Source organism: Hemitrygon akajei, chromosome 7, assembly GCF_048418815.1.
Source record: "Hemitrygon akajei chromosome 7, sHemAka1.3, whole genome shotgun sequence".
NCBI classification, from domain to species: Eukaryota; Metazoa; Chordata; class Chondrichthyes; order Myliobatiformes; family Dasyatidae; genus Hemitrygon; species Hemitrygon akajei.
Window position 1 is genome coordinate 70,737,558 of NC_133130.1, and position 23,616 is coordinate 70,761,173.

The 23,616-nt window shown below is 40.5% G+C and overlaps 1 protein-coding gene across 5 annotated transcripts in view; it reads right to left on the reverse strand.

The window, feature by feature from the left end:
• Positions 1–241: 241 nt before the first annotated feature.
• The window catches only part of LOC140730544 (utrophin-like), a 460,763-nt gene continuing 437,388 nt past the window's right edge, over positions 242–23,616 (reverse strand). For all 5 annotated transcript variants that reach the window (XM_073051151.1, XM_073051153.1, XM_073051152.1 and 2 more), the window contains 2 exons: positions 4,834–4,920; positions 242–1,436 (listed from right to left, as the gene is read on the reverse strand). In XM_073051151.1, coding sequence (XP_072907252.1) covers positions 1,396–1,436; positions 4,834–4,920 — 128 coding nt within the window. In that variant the 3' untranslated portion in view covers positions 242–1,395. The remainder of the gene's footprint in view (positions 1,437–4,833; positions 4,921–23,616) is intronic.

Below are 23,616 nucleotides of genomic sequence, written 5' to 3' on the forward strand. Positions count from 1 at the left end.
GTACGGGACATTATCTGCCATTTCAGTGTTAATTATCTTACTCAGCTGCTGTATTGAAGTTTACTGATGCTTATTCTATTTTCTCCTATAGAACTTTAGAATGAAATGTCAGCTTTTTGCCCTCTAGCCAAGAAATAGGTTGAAGCATGTTAGTTCAGCAAGAGGCAATATTGGAATTCCTTGGTGTCCAGTAAGCCTGGTATGAAATCTGAAACCTAACATTGATAAAAACAACATTAAATTATATATTTTGATTCTTGTTAACACCAGACCACAGATTTTTTTTATTCAAGCACTGGAATGTAAGCAGCCAACAGCTCTGTATTTCCTTCTAGAGACCACAGCAAACATCACAAAGCAACCAACAATAACAGTGAAGCTACAGTGGTAAAAATGACAAGGCATTTTCTGTTTTTGTTTGTTGTATAAATGAACTTTATTTTGAATGAATAATGTAGTGATGTCAGATGTGATCAGGACTTAAGATATAGTTTATATACCTCAAAGATCACATGGTGCCTTCCCATGTTAAAATATAATGTCAATTACTGAACGAAGAGAAGGTTGTAGTGTAGTGGTGGAACCAACCTTATGGGTCAGTGATTCTGTTATTCAGGTGACGGGTGGGTGCTTTAAGTAGGGTGTAGGGCAAATTCTCATTAATTATACTTAAGCAAAATAATCAAATAGAAATGAAGACACCAGCAAATCAGGACTAACTGAATACTTAGACCCTTCTGCCATTTGGTATGATGCAAATGAAAGCTAATATGCAGTGGAATGTACTGTGTAAGAATGATTACAAAGGAAGGAGAGCTTGAGGTAGAAAGGTGGTCATGGCTTTACATTGCTACAATACATTAAAATATCTTTCCTATTCATAAAATTTGCTTGGGCACAGATCATTAAAATTCACACTAAAGAGGAGAAAATTTCTCCTCACATATTTGCAAGACTTTGGCAGAACTTCAAAAATAAGCTACTTTCTTTAGTGAACATTCAGAGACATATTTGTAAGGCTATTTTCTAAGAGGCTGGTGTTAGAGTATTATTTTCTTTAAAACAGTGTAAAATGCAAGGAGAGTTTGTGAATGTCATATCAACATCCTCTCACACCATGAGTAAAAAGTGATAAAAAGTTTTCCTTCTGTGAGGTGCATGTTTGTACAAATAAAGGTACTTTTTTTGCAAACTTCAACATTTTACATTTCATTATTTTACAATCGCATAGCAAAAGCAAAGAAGAGCAGGCAATAGTTAAAACTACTAGGACTGGATCTTCAGAGTTATGCTCCTTCAGCAAGGCAGACTTGTGGAATGAATGATTCTCTTCAAGTCTGATTCCTTTCTCCTTTTCTTCATAACCGCTGTTGGTAATTGCAGGAAATGGTAACCTCAATGTTTCTGGTGAGTGGGACAAATTGCTGCATCGTTATCTGTGGAATGTGGAAAAAGCATGATCAATTTTGGCTCTAAATTAAACTTGAGAACCAAACATGCAGATGCATACAGCAGCAAAACTATCTCTGGCACATATCTTGTAATATATAACACTCTCTGCCGTGCAATGCTCGAATAGAATAGTGTCATCAGGCACACGGTTGTACCTTATGCTTTCAAAGCCAATTATTTTCAATGGAACTAGTTCACTTGCTAATACAATTTCTTTTAATGTATATAAACTTTGATGTGCAATTATTATTCTAATGCATGAATACTTATAAAACACATTAGAATAATATGCTTTATAAATATTTACACGTTAGAACGATATTTGTTGTGGGCCATATTGAGTACAAAGAAAATGGACCCAGCTTTTGTTGTCCATGGCAAATTCATACCCAATCTCTCACAAGTAATGAGGATAATGTAGTTTAAAGTGCAACAACTTTGCAAGCGCATGATCTTGCCTGTAGTGACCCTGGTCCCAAATCAAATGATTGATAGATCACATCATTAAATGGATAAAGGATGGGCAATAAGCAATGCCTTGGCAGACTCATCAAACAATTGCTTAAAATATCTAAAATAGTATTGCAATCTGCCTGCCACCCTTCCAGGGGTGAGGATTGCATGTCTGGGAATGCTGTCAAGGAATCCACAGTTGGTTAGTGAAATGTATTTTCCAACTATGGTATGGAAGGAGAAAAACTTCAGTGTGGCAAAGAGGCCACACAGTGATAAGGGTGAAGTGAGTAGAGCAGGGGGCTAAACACACAGCCTTGTGGTGCACCTGTGCTGATGGAGATCATGGAGGAGATACTGTTGCCAATCTGAACTGACTGCAGTCTGCAAGTGAGGAAATCAAGGATCCAAGGAGGTATTGAGGCCAAAGTCTAGGAGTTTATTGATTAATTTTGAGAGGATGATGGCATTGAATGCTGAGCTGTAGTGGATAAAGTGTATCCTGATGTATACATCTTTGCTTTCCAGATGTTCCAGGGTTGAGTGAAGAGCCAATGAAATGGCATCTGCTATTGACCTTTTGTGCTGGTAGGCAAATTGGAGTGAAACTCCTGCTTCTCTGGCAGGAGTTGATGTATTTCACACCAAACCCTCAAAACACTTCATCACTGTGAATGTAAGTGCTACTGGCTGACAATCATTGAGGCAGGATACCAGGTTCTTCTTGGGCACCAGTATAAATGACGCCTGCTTGAAGCAGATGGGTCCCCCATACTGCAAATGAGATCTCTGGTACAGAAAACCGGATCGGATTTAAGTTGCTCCAATTAAAATTCCATGCCTGAATATAGACCAGTTCTTGCAACATGCATGCATGGTTTCTTCACTAAAATAAAACACCAATCAGCAAAAAACTCTGCTTCAAACGATTTGAAGAGAAGGTTATTAATTGGCACAGAATTCTGCATTGATATCCTAGGATTGACTTACAATCACAGTTATATTCCTTTGGCTAGGTCAGCCTATAGCCAGTTATCCCTTTTGAGGCTTTTGGTCATAAATAAGGCCACTACTACCTTGTTGTTTATGTAGTGACACTCAGTTCATCTCTGTAATTTGGTCAAATGCACATAAAAAGAACTTGAGAATTTTTCTACATTGTACAGGTGATAACAGTACCACAGCTTTCTTGAAATAATTTTGTTGGGAATGCAGGTTATTATGAAGCACAAGTCTTCAAGAGTACAAGTCAATATGTTAATGAGGTTCACATGTGCACTAAGTGAAGTGAAATATTTAAATAAGAATATGGAAAAGGATGAGAAAGCAGAACAAAATGCAATATGGCAACAAGAGCCTCCTGACCATTAGTCTAGTTAGGACTATCATGGAATTATGACTGGGAAGACACTATTTCGATGGAAGAAAGCAATAGGTAGCTGTGACAGGTATAAAGGGTCCAATAACTTTGACATAGGTTTGATAATAGGTTGGGAGGTGGGAGACATATTAATATGGGAAGGGTTCTTCATTTGGTCAGATAGTTTCTCTGAAGAACCAGGAGTGGCTATTCATGATTTATCCATATGGTTGCATAACAACATGGCACATCACAGATAGATGAGAGGACGAGGAAGCCATTAAAGAATAATGCCTCCTATTCATGAGTATACAGAAGCTCCTGTTAACCACATGCAGGTTTAAGTGAGATTAACTGGAAACAGAAAAAAATACCATCTAACAAAGGAATAAAACTGCATTGCTGGTTCTGATCTAACTGGAGAACAGGTGGATCAAAAGTGAAAATGCATATAAACATCTCGAGAGATTCAATGAAGTACAATTTTTCAATTGGGCAAGAAGCCTTTGCTGTCTTGTCTTGGAAAGGCACTTGGTAAATTTTTAATGAAACAATGTGGTCAAGGGAGGAAAGGAGGTGGGGGGGGGGAAAGAAAAGCTCTTTAAGAGTAGGACTTTGGCTGGTCTGGAGCTAAAGGCTGACAGGAGCTAAAAACATTCCTATTTAGATCTCAGCTTTATTAAGGTAGCCAGTTTACATCTCAATGGTTAAAATGAAAACTTCCTTTTCAGGTTTTCTAAATTTTAGTTCGAATTTTACATCTGACAAAATGTTATTCTCAAAGTCACAGGGAGAAATATTAGTTTGAGATTGTTTAGTGACAAACTGAGGGACTGTAAACAAAGAGTTTAAATGGAAAAAGTCACTTCAAGTGCCAATGCCATTTTTGATTCATCAGCCATCTCTAGTTCCCAGTGCATTATCTTCAAACAAATTCAGCACTGAATGTGGATTACTTCTAAATCACTTCAAAGCTATCAATGTATTTCATAAAATGATTAAACTGAAATACAGCAGCTAACATGGAGCACTTTCAGACACAGAGCTCTGCAAAGAATTAAGCTACAGTGAAAATTCAACTTTTGGGAACAAACACTATAAACATAAAACTGATAAGCGATTATTTGATTTAATTAACTATTTAGGGAAGACACTAAAATTAAGACAAACTCAAGTCTGCTGGCAACTTCCTGCTCAGTTAACAATCAACACAGTAGGTGAAATCTTGCAACTTTTTAACATTCTGCCTTCTACATGACAAGGTGCAATGCCACAAATCTTTTCTCATTTATACCCAGGTAAAACACACCTGAAAAAAAAACAAGTTGAGAAGTTTTAAAAGGTAAGAAGACTATGATAAACTCTGGCTTAATAATGTCAGCAAGAACTTTCTAGCACATTACTTGTGGAAGGACAAGTATTTGTAGCTATTAAGGACAGATGAATCAATAATCTTGATGGAACTGTTCCTTAGCACAAGTTCAAAAGTGATTACTGATTCATTGAACTCATACAATGAAATAAAGAATAAAATTAGTATTTTTTGAGAGATCTATCAGTGTACTTACGGCTGCAACCGGGGAAAGAACTATTGATTTGTTCCATGACATCTGTGAGGTCTGTACTTGTGTCCTGGGGTGGGATCAATAATTCATCTGAAATCAGGAGAACCATAAAATTCAGAAAACAACTTAAGAGTAGCCACTTCTAATGTGAAGGTGAACTGTGAATCTACAAGTAACAATATTTACAGCCAATTGAATTTGATTTTATATATACACATACACACATATATAATATATGAAATTATAATCATCATATATTTTATATATATATATTAGGATGATTGTAATTTTCATTTTTGCTTTAGCTTAGCATAACAGTTGCCACAGAATGGCTCATCAGAACTAAAGGTCACTTGATTCATAGAATGTGTGCAAACTCCTTTGAAGAAGAATTTAGTAAGTTCTATACCCCAGTCATTCTCACAAACTTTTGCTACCAAACAAGCAGGCAATTTTCTGAAAACAAGTTCCTGCAAAAACAATGAGATAAATAACAAAATAATCTTCTTTGGTGGTGTTGGCTGAGGGCTAAACATTGACATGAAAAACTACATTATTTCCCTTCCTGTTGTGCCATTTAACTTGCTCAATTGCCTCAGCAGAGACAATTTATCCAGCAGAAGATAGCTACAACTGTGCTGTATTCTCCTGATTATGCAAAGTCAAAGGCGGTTATGTTCTCAGATCCACAACCTGCTAACTCAGAACCAAGAATGAAACCAACGTCCTGTTCAAGCCAACGTCCTGTTATTTAAACAGAGTTTATATTTACTCTGTAAAAGATACATGTTATCTGTTGCAGTAAATGGAGCATTTTATTTTATAAAATCCTGGTACAGGCTTCCCCCGCTATTCAAAAGTAGAGCGTTCCTATGAAACGGTTCATAAGCCAGAATGTTGTATGTAAAGTGAAGAAGCAATTGCCATTTATTTATATGGGAAAAATTTGTGAGTGTTCACAGACCCAAAAAATAACCTACCAAATCATGCCAAATAAAACATAAAACCTAAAATAACAGTAACATATAGTAAAAGCAGGAATGATCTGATAAATACACAGCCTGTATAATGTAGGAATACTTTTCTGCAATTATTGCAGCACCGTCCACCGCAGAGAAAATCTCATGCAAGCGCTCTTGGCAGCACTCACGGAAAAAACACACGGCACAAGCGCTACCGGCAGAAGCACTCTTTCCAGTAACCTTTAAGCTATGAAGCTACTAAATAACACATAAAAATACACGGCCTATATAAAGAAGAAATAATGTACGCCCAGTGTAGTTTCACTTACTGGAATCGAGAAGAGAGCGAGGTTGGGGTGGTGGGAGGTAGAGGAGACTGGGGTATCATCTCATAGTCATCTGTTTCCATCAGGGCAGGCAGGTCACCTTCTAAGTCTGCCTGCCTCGATGTCGAAGGTCGAGTTTCGTCGTCTACTGTGGCTGATGTGGAAGGCTTGAAAAACGACAGTATGCTTGACTGCTTAGCCTTGTGCATCTTTTTATCATACAGTTCTTTGTGAGCACTCAAACCATCCTGCAAATATGCCCTAAGCCTACGTACCCTTTCAAAATTAAAATCATACTTCTCTGCAATCATTGCAGCATTGTCAATCGCAGCGAAAATCTCACGCAATTGCTTCTTGTTCAGTTCCTGGACATCTTCACTTTCGGGCCGTTCGCTACTGTGTTCAGTTTCAATTGTTATCCTTTCCTCTTCATCAGCTGTTCACCTGTCAGTTCTTGGTCATGGGATGCCAAAACCTCTTCAACATCTTCATCAACTTCCACAAACCCTTAGCCAAACTCACTATGTCCTTACTTTGTTCACCACGATCGAAACGCTTAATTACATCTAGTTTTATGCTAAGTGTTTAAGCAATGCCAGCTAGAATGCAGTTCCGGGGGAGGAACTTGACTGCTTGGCGCGCACACTGCCTTTTCTCGTAACAGTGAAAACACCTTCTGTTAGCGAAAACAGGTAACTAATGTAGGTCTTTCGTAATAGCGAGTTGACGTAAAGCGAACGTTCGAAAAACGGGGGACACCTGTAGCAACATTTCTGGGCTCAATTTTAGAGGTGGCAAAAATTGTCATCACAGTACAACTTTCTAGAATTAACTGAAAGCTCTACATTTCCTCCTCCGATTTCTCTATTAATAAGGCCAAATAATATTCACCTTATTTGTCGATGTATCAAGTATGCAAATTGCTAATTAAATTGGGGCAAGGTGAAATCTGTCATATTAAGAGAAACAAGATGGACCCTCACAAGATGAGATTCATAAAGTTGAGAAGGAGAAAGCTTGTAGAATCTTTTTAAGCTGTTTACATTCATCCTTCGTCCCATTCTTCCTCCTTCCACCTTCTCTGCAATTTAAAATTAATTTGTTTTCCCTCTCCCCGTTCTGACAAAAGGTCTTTGAGCTGAAAAATTAGCTGTTTCATTTTGGGCAGTGTTTTAAGCATTTCCTGTGCTACCTCAGAAATATCATTTAGAAGTGTAGCAGAGAATGTGTTTTGATGTATATCAAACTGTGGAATCTAAGCCTGTGTGTTCTTAATTCTTGTGTCAGTCTATACCATAGTCTAGTTTACTAATATTTGTTCTTAATTCACTGAGACATTGTGGTTTAGATTTTCTGGTCTAAATAACCTTGCTAAACTCATGTTGAAGTGGAAGAACCTACTAATGTGAATGACAGCTAGTATTTAAACAAGGATCTAATGATCTGTGGAAGAACATGTTAATGAGCTGCACTTTGGAACTGCTCATCAAGAATCACAGAGCTTTGAAGGAGACAGTTTAGGTCATCATGCTTGTGCTAAGTCTTTAATGAATCCCATACATCAGCTACTTCCCCTCAACCTTGCAAATGAGTCCTCCTGAAGTACATGTCCATATGTCTTTGGAAACCCCTATGGAGGCTGCTTCCATTATCGTTACCTGGTGTGTTCCAGATCATTTCAATCTATTTCAAGATATTTCTCTCTTTTGACATTTTCCTTATAATTTTAAATCAAAGGTCTCTAGACACTAATCCACTGCACATCCCTATCTGCATTCGCAAAATCCTCTCTAATTTTGAACACTTCTATTAAATCCCTATTTAACCATTCCGAATCAAATGTGAAATATACCAGCTTTTCTTGCTGTTCCTTGGGATCCAAGTCCCTAAATCCCCCTACACTAGTCCAATAAGCCTCTTGTGTAACCTCACAGACGATTATTAGGTTGTGTGGGGGGGGGGGTTGTGTTCAAGAAAACAATGAAATGCCGCGCTGCCGCCACGGTCTGTTCTGGCACGTCATGACAGCGTTTCTAGAAATCTCCGGGGTCACCCCCGTCCACACTACTCTGCCCAAGTGGCATTTTCAAATTTACATACTATGGAGGGCATTTTAGAAAAGCTCCGTTTTCGGGGGAGGAAAATGCCATTTCAGTGTGGACGGAGGGTCAAAACGAAGAGAAAAAGCTTTGGTTATGGATTTATCCGGTCTAGTGTGGCCGTAGCCTTCTACCCTGATGTGCCATTCAAGAAAATTGTGGCTGACCTTTTATCTCAGTTATCACTTAGTTTTTATCCTTTGTTACTTTGATATCCAAAAGCCTGGCCAGATTATAGAAACATAGAAAATAGGTGCAGGAGTAGGCCATTCGGCCCTTTGAGCCTGCACCGCCATTCAGTATGATCATGGCTGATCATCCAACTCAGAACCCTGTACCTGCTTTCTCTCCATACCCCCGATCCCTTTAGCCACAAGGGCCATATCTAACTTCCTCTTAAATATAGCCAATGAACCGGCCTCAACTGTTTCCTGTGGCAGAGAATTCCACAGATTCACCACTCTCTGTGTGAAGAAGTTTTTCCTCATTTCGGTCCTAAAAGGCTTCCCCTTTATCCTTAAACTGTGACCCCTCATTCTGGACTTCCCCAGCATCGGAAACAATCTTCCTGCATCTAGCCTGTCCAACCTCTTTAGAATTTTATACGTTTCAATAAGATCCCCCCTCAATCTTCTAAATTCCAGTGAGTATAAGCCTAGTCGATCCAGTCTTTCTTCATATGAAAGTCCTGCCATCCCAGGAATCAATCTGGTGAACCTTCTTTGTATTCCCTCTATGGCAAGAATGTCTTTCCTCAGATTAGGGGACCAAAACTGCACACAATATTCTAGGTGCGGTCTCACCAAGGCCTTGTACAACTGCAGTAGAACCTCCCTGCTCCTGTACTCAAATCCTTTTGCTATGAATGCCAAAATACCATTTGCCTTTTTCACCGCCTGCTGTACCTGCATGCCCACCTTCAATGACTTGTGTACAATGACACCCAGGTCTCGTTGCACCTCCCCTTTTCCTAACTGGCCAACATTCAGATAATAATCTATTTTCCTGTTCTTGCAACCAAAGTGGATAACCTCACATTTATCCACATTAAATTGCATCTGCCATGAATTTGCCCACTCACCTAACCTATCCAAGTCACCCTGCATCCTCTTAGCATCCTCCTCACAGCTAACACCACCTCCCAGCTTCGTGTCATCCACAAACTTGGAGATGCTGCATTTAATTCCCTCGTCTAAATCATTAATATATATTGTAAACAACTGGGGTCCCAGCACTGAGCCTTGCGGTACCCCACTAGTCACTGCCTGCCATTCTGAAAAGGTCCCGTTTACTCCCACTCTTTGCTTCCTGTCTGCCAACCAATTCTCTATCCACATCAATACCATACCCCCAATACCGTGTGCTTTAAGTTTGCACACTAATCTCCTGTGTGGGACCTTGTCAAAAACCTTTTGAAAATCTAAATATACCACATCCACTGGCTCTCCCCATCCATTCTACTAGTTACATCTTCAAAAAATTCTGTAAGATTTGTCAGGCATGATTTTCCTTTCATAAATCCATGCTGACTTTGTTCGATGATTTCACCTCTTTCCAAATGTGCTGTTATACTAGGAAACCGAGCATCGAATAACCTTTTGCAGAGTAAATTGCAAAAATTCATCATCCTGGGTGAAGCCATTTGAAGTCACAGAGGAATACAGCAGGAAATAGATCCTTCAGTGCTGATCATCAACCATTCATTTATTTTAATCTTACTTTAATCCCGATATTTTCCCTTTGCTCCAAATTCTACCACATTTCTACACACTTTAGCGTGTATGAGGAAATGAGAACACGCAGTGAATTGCCACTCAATTAAAGAGAGAATTGTGCAAACTGCATAAGTCAGCGCCTCAAGTCAGGATTGAAACCAGGTCTTCGACACTGAGGCAGCAGCTTGCTCACTGCCCTTTCTTCTCACTGCTGCACTGAACAGCCAACACTTCACTTCAATACTCTGAACCAGCCAAAGTCAAGCCCCATGTGGAGAGGCTTGAAACTATTGAGAAGTGAGCCACGTTAACAACATCCAAGCAAACTCCAGACCACCTGTTTATCACTGTCCAGCCACCCCTGTGTAGGCCTGCTAATATAGTGGAACAAACCAGGGACTATGAAAGTGGGGTCAAGCTGTCGCAGAACTAATTTGTGAGACAACTTTCCCAATTTTCAAATTCTTGTAAGCAGGATTTCCTAAGGTGAAATTAGCCTAGAGTAACTTTGCTGAGCTTTGATTTGATGCCAAAGTTAATGAGGTACTTTGCCAGGTTTTAATCTTTATCAGTTTGCTTGGTACAACTGAGTGTGTTGTGAAGACACTTCAGAGAGTAGTATAGTATCAATCATATTGTTGCATCCTAATCTGATGCTCTGGTTTATTCCAAGCATTCCATCCAATTTTACTACAGTTCCAGCTTTTGGGTTCTTTTGAGTCGCCTGGAATCGGTGTAAGTATGCATTTAAGAGCCAACCAGATAGCTGTTTTTAAAAAAATGCAGATGCATGGAATGTGAAATAAAAACAAAAAAAACCTGTTGATCAGGTAGCATCTGTGGAAAAAGAAGTGTTAACATTTTAGGTTGAAGAGCACTTGTCATATCTGGAGAAATTTAATCAGCCTGAAACTTTAATTATAATGTAATTAAAGTGTCTGTACATTGATATTACAGAGATCCTTCCATTTAAAGAATACATATTTGATAGTTTCCTTCAATTGTAAGTTACAAGCCAGGCTACAAACTGTTCAGAATCAGATGGTGTGACAGGCTGTTATAAAGAGTGATCTTGAATTTATGGATGGTGCAAGATGGAGGCTTGTTACCGTGCTATAAGAATACTGTCTGCAAATGAAGATAATGGGTAACAGCTGAGCTCAAATTAGGGTGTGCAAGAATTGGGGGGGGGGGGGGGGAAGGAGGCAGAATTTATGATGAAGGGGACTAAAGTTCCGAGTAAATTTATTATCAAAATACATACATGTCACCATATAGAATCCTAGGACTAATTTTTCTTGCAGGCATACTCAGTAAATCCAATAACCATAACATAATCAATAAAATACTGCACTCAATAAGGTGGGCAACTGGTGTGCAAAAGGCAACAAACTGCAAAAACAAACAACAAATATCGAGAACGTAAGATGAAGAGTCCTTGAAAGTGAGTCCATTGGTTGTGGGAACATTTCAATGATGGTGCAAGTGAAGTTATAATCTTTGGTTCAAGGCCTGATGGTTGAGGGGGATAGTGGGGGGTCCCTGATGCTGATTGCCTGCAACAACACCTAATGTGCTCAAAGGTGCGGAGGGCTTTAAGTGTGATAGACTGGGCTGTATCCACTACTTTTTGTAGGATTTTCAGTTCAAGAGCAATGATGCTTCCATACCTGTGATGCAGCCAGTCAATATACTCTCCTATCTATATCTATAGAGGTTTGTCAAAGTTCTACATTTCATGCCAAATCTTTGCGAACTCCTAAAGAAGTACAGGCACCGTCAAGCTTCTTTGTAATTGCAGAGGACAGATCCTCTGAAGTGATAACACTGAGGAATTTAAAGTTGCTGACCCTCTCCACCGCCGATCCTCCGATGAGGACTGGCTCATGAACCTCAGATTTCCTCCTCCTGAATAATTAGCTGTTTGGTCTTGCTGACATTGAGTAAGAGGTTGTTCTGGCGCCACTCAGCCAGATTTTCAATCTCCCTCCTATATGCTGATTCGTTACAATCTTTGATTCAGTCAACAGCAGTGGTGTTGTCAGCAAACTTAAATATGGCGAAGCACACAGTCATGAGTAAAAAGTGAGTAGAGCGTGGGCTAAGACCATAGGACATTGATGCCTTATGGGAGATTTTAATTTCCCAAAAATTGATCGGCATCTCCCTAAAGCCAGGGATTATATGGGGTGGAGTTTGTTAGGTGTGTTCAGGAAGGTATCTTGACAGAACATGTAGATAAGACTACAAGAAGAGAGACTGTACTTGATCTGGTATTGGGACATGAACCTGGTCAGGTGTCAGATCTCTCAGCGGGAGAGCATTTTGGAGGTAGTGATCACAATTCTGTCTCCTTTACCATAGTGTTGGAGAGGGATAGGAACAGACAGGTTAGTTAAGTGTTTAATTGGAGTAAGGGGAAATATGAGGCTATCAGGCAAGAACTTGGAAGTATAAATTGGGGACAGATGTTCTCGGAAATTTGTGGAAGAAATGTGGCAAATGTTCAAGGAATATTTGCGTGGCGTTCTGCACTGGTACGTTCTAATGATGTGGAAAAGATGGTACAGGAACCGTGGTGTACAATGGCTATTATATGTCTAGATACGAAGAAAAGCTTATGAAAGATTCAACAAACTAGGTAATGATAGAGATCTAGAAGATTATAAGGCTAGCAGGAAGGAGCTTAGGAATGAAATTAGGAGAGCCAGAAGGCCATGGGAAGGCCTTGGCAGACAAGGTTAAGAAAAATCCCAAGGCATTCTACAAGTATGTGAAGAGCAAGAGGAGAAGATCTGAGAGAATAGGACCAATCAAGTGTAACAGTGGAAAAGTGTGTATGGAACCGGTGGAGATAGCTGAGGTACTTACTGAGTACTTTGCTTCAGTATTCACTATGGAAAAGGATCTTGGCGATTGTAGGGATGACTTAAGGTGAGCTGAAAAGCTTGAGCATGTAGATATTAAGAAAGAGGATGTGCTGGAGCTTTTGGAAAGTATCAAGTTGGATAAGTCACCAGGACTGGACGAGATATACCCCAGGCTACTGTGGGAGGTGAGGAGATTGCTGAGCCTCTAGCGATGATCTTTGCATCATCAATGAGGTTGGGAGAGGTTCCGGAGGATTGGAGGGTTGGGATGTTGTTCCCTTATACAAGGAAGGGAGTAAGGGTAACCCAGGAAATTATATAGACCAGTGAGTCTTACTTCAGTAGTTGGTAGGAGAAAATCCTGAGAGGCAGGATTTATGAACATTTGGAGAGGTGTAATATGATTAGGAATAGTCAGTACGGCTTTGTCAAGGGCAGGTCGTGCCTTACAAGCTTGATTAAATTTTTTGAGGATGTGACTAAACACATTGATGAAGGAAGAGCAGTAGATGTAGTGTATATGGATTTCAGTAAGGCATTTGATAAGGTACCCCATGCAAGGCTTATCGAGAAAGTAAGGAGGCCTGGGATCCAAGGGGACATTGCTTTGTGGATCCAGAACTGGCTTGCCCACAGAAGGCAAAGAGTGGTTGTAGACGGGTCATATCCTGCATGGAGGTTGGTGACCAGTGGTGTGCCTCGGATCTGTTCTGGGACCCCTACTCTTCGTGATTTTTATGAATGACCTGGATGAGGAAGTGGAGGGATGGGTTAGTAAATCTGCTGATGACATAAAGGTTGGGGGTGTTATGGAGGGCTGTCAGAGGTTACAGCGGGACATCGATAGGATGCAAAACTGGGCTGAGAAGTGGCAGATCCTTCAACACAGATAAGTGTCAAGTGGTTCATTTTGGTAGGTCAAGTATGATGGCAGAATATAGTATTAATGGTAAGACTCTTGGCAGTGTGGAAAATTAGAGGGATCTTGGGGCACGAGTCCATAGGACATTCAAAGCTGCTACACAGGTTGACGCTGTGGTTAAGAAGCCATACGGTGCATTGGCCTTCATCAATCGTGGGATTGCATTCAGGATCTGAGATGTAATGTCGCAGCTATTTTGGACCCTGGTCAGACCCCACTTGGAGTACTGCACTCAGTTCTGTTTGCCTCACTTCAGGAAGGATGTGGAAACCCTAGAAAAGATGCAGAGGAGATTTACAAGGATGTTGCCTGGATTGGGGAGAATGCCTTATGAGAATAGGTTGAGTGAACTTGGCCTTTTCTGCTTGGCGAGACGGAGGAGGAGAGGTGACCTGATAGAGGGGTATAAGATGATGAAAGGCATTGATTGCTTGGATAGTCAGAGGCTTTTTCCCGCAGCTGAAATGGCGAACACGCGAGGGCACATTTTTAAGGTGTTTGGAAGTAGATACAGAGGAGATGTCAGGGGTAAGTTGTCTTTTTTTATGCAGAGAGTGGTGAATGTGTGGAATGGGCTGCCGGCAACGATGGTTGAGGTGGACTTGATAGGGTCTTTTAAGAGACTCCTGGATATGAACATGGACCTTAGAAAAACAGAGGGCTATGGGTAACCCCAGGTAATTTCAAAGGTAATGACATGTTTGGCACAGCTTTTTGGGCCGAAGGGTTTGTATTGTGCTGTAGATTTTCTATGCAGCTTATGCTGGTGAAGATTGTGGAGATGTTGTTGCTATGCAAACTGACTAAGGAAATCAAGGATCCAATTGCCCAAGGAGGTATCGAGGTCAAGATTGTGAAGCTTATTGATTAGTTGTGAAGGGATGATTGTATTGAATATGCAGCTGTAGCTGATGAAGAGCATCCTGATGTATACATCTTTGCTGCCCAAATGTTCTCAGGTTCATTGAAGAGTCAATGGTATGGCATCTGCCGTGGATCTGTTGTACTGGTAGGTAAATTGGAGCGGATCCAGGTTGCTTCTCAGATAGGAGTTCATATGTTTTATCATCAACTTCTCAAAGCACTTCATTACCATGTATGTAATTCCTACTGGATGATAGTCTTTGAGGCAGGTTACCATGTTCTTCTTTGTGATGGTTCCTCCGTGTTTTGACGGTCAAAGTGAGCGTAGAAGGCATTGAGCTCATCTGGGAGTGAAGCTCTGTCGGTATCTTTGTTTCTTACGTTACCCAAGTTGTCACCAAAGTGAATATAGTACTATGACCAGAGGACATAGGAGCACAATTAGACCATCTGGCATCATTGAGTCTGCTCTGCCATTCAATCATCGCTGATCCTCTTTTTCTATCTCCTCCTCAACCCCAGTTCCCAACCTTCTTCCCGTAACCTTTGATGTCATGTCCGAACAAGAACCTATTAACCTTTGCCTCAAATACACCCAACAACCTGGCCTCCACAGCTACATGTGGCAGCAACTTCCACAAATTCACCACCCTTTGGCTAAAGAAATTTCTTCTCATCTCTGTTTTGAAAGGGTACCCCTCTATCGTGAGGCTGTGCCCTCCTGTCCTAGATTCTTCTACCATGGGAAACATCCTTTCCACATGTACTCTGTCTCAGCCTTACAATATTCAAAAGGTTTCAATGAGATCCCCACTCATCCTTCTGAATTCCAGTGAGTACAGACCCAGAGCCATCAAACATTCCTTGTATGATAACCCTTTCATTCCTGGAATCATCCTTGTGAACTCCTCTGGACCCTCTCCAATCCCAGTACATCTTTTCTAAGATGAGGGGGCCTAAACTGTTCACAATACTTAAAGTGAGGCCTCACCAGTGCCTTGTAAAGCCTTAGCATCACATTCTTATTCTTGTATTCTAGACCTCTTGAAAGGAATACTAAAATGGCATTTGCCTTCCTCACCACCGACTCAACCTGCAAGTTAACCTTCAGGGTGTTCTGCACAAGGATTCCCAAGTCCCTTTGCATCTCAGATTCCTGGATTTTCTCCCTGTTTCAAAAACAGTCCGTACATTTGTTTCTACCATCAAAGTGCATGACCATGCATTTTCCAACATAGTATTTCTTTGCCACTTTCTTGCCCATTCTCCTAATCTGTCAAAGTCATTCTGCATCCTGCCTGTTTCCTCAACAGTACATGCCTCTCCACCAATCTTCTTATCATCTGCAAACTTGGCAACAAAGCCATCTATTCCATTATCTTAAATTATTTATATAGAGCATAAAAAGAAGTGGCCCCAACACTGACCCCTGCGGAAGACTACTAGTCACTGGCAGCCAACCAGAAAAGGACGCTTTTATTCCCAAACACTGCCTCCTACCAATCAGCCAATGATTTAACCATGTTAGTAACTTTCCTGTAATATCATGTGGAACCTCGTCAAAGGCCTTCTGAAAGTCCAAATACTGTGTACAACATCCACTGCATCCCCTTTATCTATCCTACTTGTAATCTCCTCAAAAAATTCCAGCAGGTTTGTCAGGCAGGATTTTCCCTGAGGAAAACCATGCTAACTTTGTACCATCTGGTCCTGTGTCACCAAGTATTCCACCATCTGATCCTTAACAATCGACTCCAACATCTTCCCAACTACTGAGGTCAGGCTAACTGGTCTATAATTTCCTTTCTGCTGCCTTCCTCCTTTCTTAAATAGTGGAGTGACATGTGCAATTTTCCAGTCCTCTGGCACCATGTCAGAGTCCAATGATTTTAGAAAGATAATTTCTAATGCCACCACAATCTCTAACGCTACTTTTTTCAGAACCTCTGGTCCGGGGGTAACTTATGTACCTTTAGTTCTTTCAGCTTTTTGACCACCTTCTCTCTTGTAACAGTAACTGCACCCACTTCTCTTCCTTCACACACTACAACATCAGGTATACTGCTGGTATCTTCCACGGTAAAGACTGATGTAAAATACTCATATAGTTCATCAGCCATCTCCTTGTCCCCATTACTATTTCTTCTGCCTCATTTTCTAGCAGTCCTATATCCACTCTCATTTCTCTATATTTTTCACATACTTGAAAAAACTTTTACTATCCACTCTGAAATTATTTGCTAGCTTGCTTTCATATTTCATCTTTTCCCTTCTAATGTTTTTTTTTTAGTTACTCTCTGTAGGTTTTTTAAAACTTCCCAATTCTCTATCTTCCCACTAATTTTTGCCTTATTGTATGCCCTTTCTTTTGCTTTTACAATAGCTTTGACTTCCCTTGTCAGCCATGGTTGTACTATTTTACTATTTGAGTAGTTCTTCAATTTTGGAATACACATGTCCTGCACCTTCCTCATTTTCCCAGAAACGCACGCCATTGCTGCTCTCCACTACCAACCTGATTTTCCCAATCGACCTGCATGTTAAAATCTCCCTTGACTATCATAACATTGCCCTTTTGACTTGCCTTTTCTATTTCCTGTTGCAACCTGTGGTTCATCTCCCAGCCACTGTTGGGAGGCCTGTATACAACTTCCATAAACTGTCCTTTTATCCTTGCAGTTTCTTAACTCAACCCACAAGGATATAACATCTTCCGATCCTATGTCACATCTTTTTACTGATTTGATGCCATTCTTTACCAGTAGAGCCACACAACCTCCTCTGCCTACCTTCCTAAACCTCTGATATAACGTGTAACCTTGGACATTCAGTTCTCAACTACAACCATCCTTTAGCCACGGTTCAGTGATGGCCACAAATTCATATCTGGCAATCTGTAAATATTGCAACAAGATCATCCACCTTATTTCTTATATTACATACATTTACATATAACACCCTGAGTACCGGATTTGCTGTCCTTTCTGACTCTACATCCCTAATGATTTGATACTCAGCCTGTTGGCTGCAGCTAAGTCCCATCACCTGCCTGCCCTTCCTGACAATCTGACTGCACGCTATCTTTACTTTTATACCATCCATCCTTTTCTGAGTCCCTTCACTCTGGTTCCCACACCTCTGCCAAATTAGTTTAAACCCTCCCCAATAGCTCTAAAAAACCTGCCCAAGAGAATATTGATTGCCTTCAGGTTCAGCTGCAACCCGTCACTTTTGAACAGGTCATACCTCCCCCAGAAGAGACCCCAATTACCAAAGAACCTTAAGCCCTGCCCCCTGCATCAGCTTCTCAGTCATGCATTTATCTGCCAAATCAAACTGTTTCTACCTTCACTGGTGCGTGGCAAAAGCAGCAATCCAGAAATCACTACTACCTGGGACGTCCTGCTTCTCAGCTTTCTACCTAGCTCTCTAAATGCTCCTTTCAGGACCTCATTGCTTTTCCTTCCTATGTCATTGGTACCATTATGTACTGAGACATCCCTGACTCTGGCACCTTGGAGCCAACATGCCATCCGGGTGTCCTATTTGTTCCCTATCACTACCACTCCCTCCTTCTCTCTTTTCCTTCTGCACCACGGACCCATGCTCAGTGCCTGTAACCCAGTCGCGGTGGTATTCTCCCGGGAGGTCATCCCTCACCAAAGTATACAAAGCACTTACTTGTTTTTGAGCTGAATGGCCTCTGTTCTAACTGCCTATTTCCATTTTTCTTGATGGTCACCCAGCTACTCTCCTCCTGTAACCAGGATAATTACTCCCCTGTAACTTTGATCCAATTATATCCTTGCTCTCCCGTACAAGCTGAAGATCATCCAGTTGCTGCAGCTGGATGTACTTCATGCAGATAATTCCCAGGAGATTCCAACATCTGGTACGAAGAGCACACCACAGTCATTTAATTGGTACAGTAGGAGAGGGAAAAAAATAAAAAGGAAACCTTAACAGACGCTTTACACAGAGCCGGAGCCTTTTTTGAGCCAAAGCCTGTTGCTTCTATTCTTGCCACTGACCTACTCTCGTACAATGGCCGCTCTGCTTATCCTGTACTTTTATTTAGTTTGTAGAGCGCTGCTGACGTGGCTGATAGTCCAAGTACAATGGACAAACGCTCTCAAAGCTCCCTTTTTAAATTACTGCCGCTGACCTGTGAGAAATCCTTCTTGGTAGAGCTGTGTTGAATTGGCTGAGGACCATTACATTAACTTTGCTCAAAATAGTGGGTACCACTATGTTGCAGAATAGTTGTGTTCTGAAAAAAAAACTGGCAAAGCAATCTCTTAATGACCAGCAGCTATATTTGGAGGATAGAAGTGAATGCAGTTGCTCATCATCTTCCAGACTTCAGTTTGAATGGAGACATAAAAATTTAAATGCACATCAAATTCAGGCAAGATAGCTTAATGATATAATTCACAAAAAAATAACAGCAACCATTTAGGATTTACAATTTGCTAGTCCTGTTTCAGACATCTCGAGGGAAAGTATAATTGAAATCTCTTAGGGGGAAAAACAGCAACTATTAATTGCACCCATATAGAAGTTAGCAACTTGGCAGTAATGAGCCCTTTAGGTCTCATTAAAAGTGTCAGTAAGCTGGCATCAGAAGAGCAACTGCATTGTATAACTCAACACTGACCATCGCTTTGCCTCTACTAATGCTGCTCGATTTGCTGAACTCTTCCACAAGTTTGTTTTCTACTGCGGATAGAATCTTGAAGCAGACTGACAGCAGAAGGAGGTGACATCATTAACTTAACAGCTCTTCCAGTCCTTCTTGCTTTCAAAATTGATGACTTGGATTCAACAACATATTGAATCATTTTCAGATAGGCAGATGACCCATAACCTCCAAATATAGAAAACACTTAAAGTAATAGATATTGAAAGGACATCAACAGGCTAGAGAAATGGGCAGATGAAAGTGAATGCAAAAAATTGTTTCACATGATGCATTTTGATCAGAAGAATGAGACAGACAATAATATATGGAATATACTTTTAAAAGGTGAATGTGAAGAGAGATCTGTAAGTTTTTAATGCTCAAACCTTAATAGATGAGAGGAAATGTTAAAAATCATGGAGTCCAAATGCCTAGAGTACAAAAGGAAGTTTTGGTCAGTTTATCAGGAAAGGATCAATTAAGAGATTTACGTGAATGGACGAGGAATTGCAGTTCTATGGATAGACTGCATGACAACCTCCTTTATGGATCTGCAATATTTTTTATGCATCAGATTTTAGTCCCTCAAAAATTAATAATGTTAAATGGTCTCACTAATTAATTTATGGTTTTTCTGTCGATACGGAATCAGTGCTCCATGTTGCACTTGAGACTGAAACTTTTGATTAGTTTTCAAGTTAATCCAATTAAGCTTCTTTTCATCAGAATCAAATCCAGGAAAGCACTGAAGAAACAAAACAGCTGAAAACTGTATGTTCAATACTACAGAACCTCTGAAAAGAAAATGCTAAAAAAAGAAAAACGATATTTTATTTCAAAATGCTTAAATATTAAATTGATTTTTAAGAGTAATATAAAAGTAGTGTTTGTTAGCTGACCTACAATGATAATTCCCTGTGATGGTACAGCTGAGATTGAAAAATTCCACGATTGGAAATTGAGAGTGTGAGCCACATCCAAAACCATACCCATAGTCCTTGTCAGCCCAGATGCAGCACAGCATCATTAGTAAATAGAGATATATTTGAACAAAAAGTCAAAACTTCACAATCCAGCTACATTGCAATTAGTGGCATACAGCTTTCAACACAGAATCCAACACACTTTTGAATATATATTTCAGAATAATGAACATGGCTACAAAAATCACTGCAACCAATTAAATATTCTTCAAAAAAGAGTGCTACATGGCTCCTTGATTACATAATATAAAATAAGATACAGAGTTATACATAATTGAAACAGGCCCTTCACCCTACAACAAACATGCTGACTATCCCATGTTCCAGTACTTGACCCATATTCTTCTATGCCTTGGCAACTCAAGTGCTCATCCTGATCTTTCTAAAATGTGTCTCCACCACCCCCTCAGATGTCATGTTCTAGATTCCAAACACCCTCTGGTTGAGTAGCTTCTCCCCAAGATCCCCTTTAACTTATTCACTATTAACTTTTAACCAACTCTCACAGGTTTTATTCATCTTGATGGAATGACACAAGAACAGCCAAGGCTGGAGTTTCTGGGGCAATTCAGAAGGTGCAGGACAGATACATCCCAAAGATAAAGTAATATTTTTCTAAAAGGAGGATGAGGTAACCGTGGCTGATGAGAGAACTCAAGGACAGCATAAAAGGAGAAGACAGGGCATATAATATAGCAAATATTAGTGGGAAGTTAAGAGTATTATGAAGCTTTAAAAAACCAGCAGAAGGCAACTAAAAAGCCATAAGGATAGAGAGATGAAATATGAAGGTAAGCTAGCCAATAATATAAAAGAGGAAAAAAGTTCTTTCAGATATATAAAGAGTAAAAGAGAGGTGAGAGTGGATATCGGACTGCTGGAAAATGATGCTGTAGAGGTAGCAATGGGGGGGGGGGGCGTTGCAAAGAAATGGCAGAGTAAATTCTTGGCACACTGTTAGTGTTGGGGGCAGAAGTGAGTGCAGTTGCTATTACTAAGGAAGTTGTGCCTGAGAAACTGAAAGGTCTGAAGATAGAAGAGCCACCTGAACCAGATGAACTACATCCCAGGGTTCTGAACGAGGTAGCTGAAGAGATTGTGGAGGCATTTGTAATGATCTTTCAAGAATGCTGGAATGGTTCCACAGGGCAGGAAAACTGCAAAAAATGTCACTGCACTTGCTAAGAAGGGAGGGAACAGAAGAAAGGAAATGTAAGGCCAGGTAGCCTGACTTCAATGGTTGGGTAAAAGTTGGAGTCCATTACTTGGAGACACATGATAAAACAGACCAAGGTCAGCATGGTTTCCTCAAGGGGAAACCTTGCTTGACTGAACTGTAGGAATTCTTTTAGGAAACAACAGACAGGAGAGACAAAGGAAAGACCAAAAGACAGAGGAGTAGAATTAGGCCATTCAGCCCATCGAGTCTGCTTTGCCATTCCATCATGGCTGATCCTGGATCCCATTCAACCCTATACACCTACCTTCTTGCCATATCCTTTGATGTCCTAACCAATCAGGAAACGATCAGACTGATCGGAAAATCCAAGTAAATCCACTGCCTCTCCTTTGTTCACTCTGCTTGTCACTTCCTTAAGGAACTCTAATATCTATCAGGCAAGATTTCCTTTTATAAAACCCATGCTAACTTTGACTTATTTTGTCATTAGTCTCCAAGTACCTCGAAATCACATCCTTAATAATAGACTCCAACACTTTCCGAATCACTGAGGTTAGGCTATTTGGCCAACAATTTCCTTTCTTTTGCCTTCCTCCCTTCTGAAAGAGTGGAGTGACATTTGCAATCTTCTAGTCCTCTGGGACTATGCCAGAATCAAGTGATTCTTGAAAGATCATGACCAATGCATCCGTTATCTCTTCAGCAACCTCTCTCAGGACTCTGGGATGTAATCTAACTGGCCCAGGTGACTTATCCATCTTAAGACTTTTGAGTTTTAAAGTCAACTGCTGCTGCTTACTTGGATTTTTCAGAATGCCTCTGACAAGGTGTTGCACATGAAACTGCTTAACAACATAAGAGCCCATGGTATTATAGGAAAGATAATGGACAGAAAACTGGTTAATTGGCAGGAGGCAAAGAGTGGGAATAAAGGGGGCATACTCTGTGGTTGTCTGCCAGTGATTAGTGGTGTTCCACAGGAATCGGTGCTGGGACTGCTTTTTTCATGTTATATGTCAATAATTTGAATGATGGTTTTGTGGCCAAGTTTATGGATGATTCAAAGATAGGTGGAGGGGCAGGTAGTGTTGAGGAAGCAGAGAGTCTACAGAAGAACGGGCAAAGAGTTGGCAGATGGTATATAGTGTAGGGAAGAGTATGGGCATGTACCGTGGTAAAGGGAATAAAGGCGGAGTCTACTTATTTTTAAATGCGCAGGAAATTAAAGAAAAAAATCAGATGTGCAAAGGGACTTGGAAGCTCTTCTGCAGGATTCCCTAAAGGCTAACTTGAGTCTGTAGTAAGGAAAATAAATGCAATCAGAAACAGAAGAAAATCTGCAGATGCTAGAAATCCAAGCAACACACACAAAATGCTGTAGGAACTCAGCAGGCCAGGCAACGTCGATGGAAAAGATTACAGACTCCGTCCTTCTGAAGGGTCTTGGCCTGAAACATTTACTGTACTCTTTTCCATAGATGTTGCCGGGCTTGCTGAATTCCTCCAGCATTTTCTGTATGTTGCAAAGCAAATGCAATGTTAACATTTGTTTTGAGGACCAGATGATAAAAACAATGATGCAGTACTGAGGCTTTTTAAGACATAGGTCAGACCACACTTGGAATATTGTGAGCAGCTTTGGGCCCTCTATCTATCTATAGAGATGCAGCGTGAAATAGGCCCTTCGAGCTGCACTGCCCAGCAATCTCTGGATTTAATCTGAGCCTAGTTTAATCCTAATCACGGGACAATTTATTACGAGCAATTAACCTACAAACAGGCATGCCTTTGGACTGTAGGAGGAAACCGGAGCACTTGGACATGGAGAAACTCACGCGTCACAGGGAGAATTTACAGACTTCTTACAGGTAGCAACAAAAAAAATGTGCTGGCATTGGCAAGGGTCCAGAGGGGTTCATAAGAACGATTCTACGAATGAAAGTGTTAACGTACGAAGAGTGTTTGATGGCTCCGACCCTATACTCAGTGGAGTTCAGAACAATGAGGGAGAATCTCATTGAAACCTATCAAATATTGAAAGGCCTAGACAGAATGGATGTGGAGAGGATATTTTCTGTCATGGGGGAGTCTGGACCAGAGGACACAGCCTCAGAATGTAGGGATATCCATTGTTGTACAGAGATGAGGAGGAATTTCTTTAGCCAGACAGTGGTGAATCTGTGG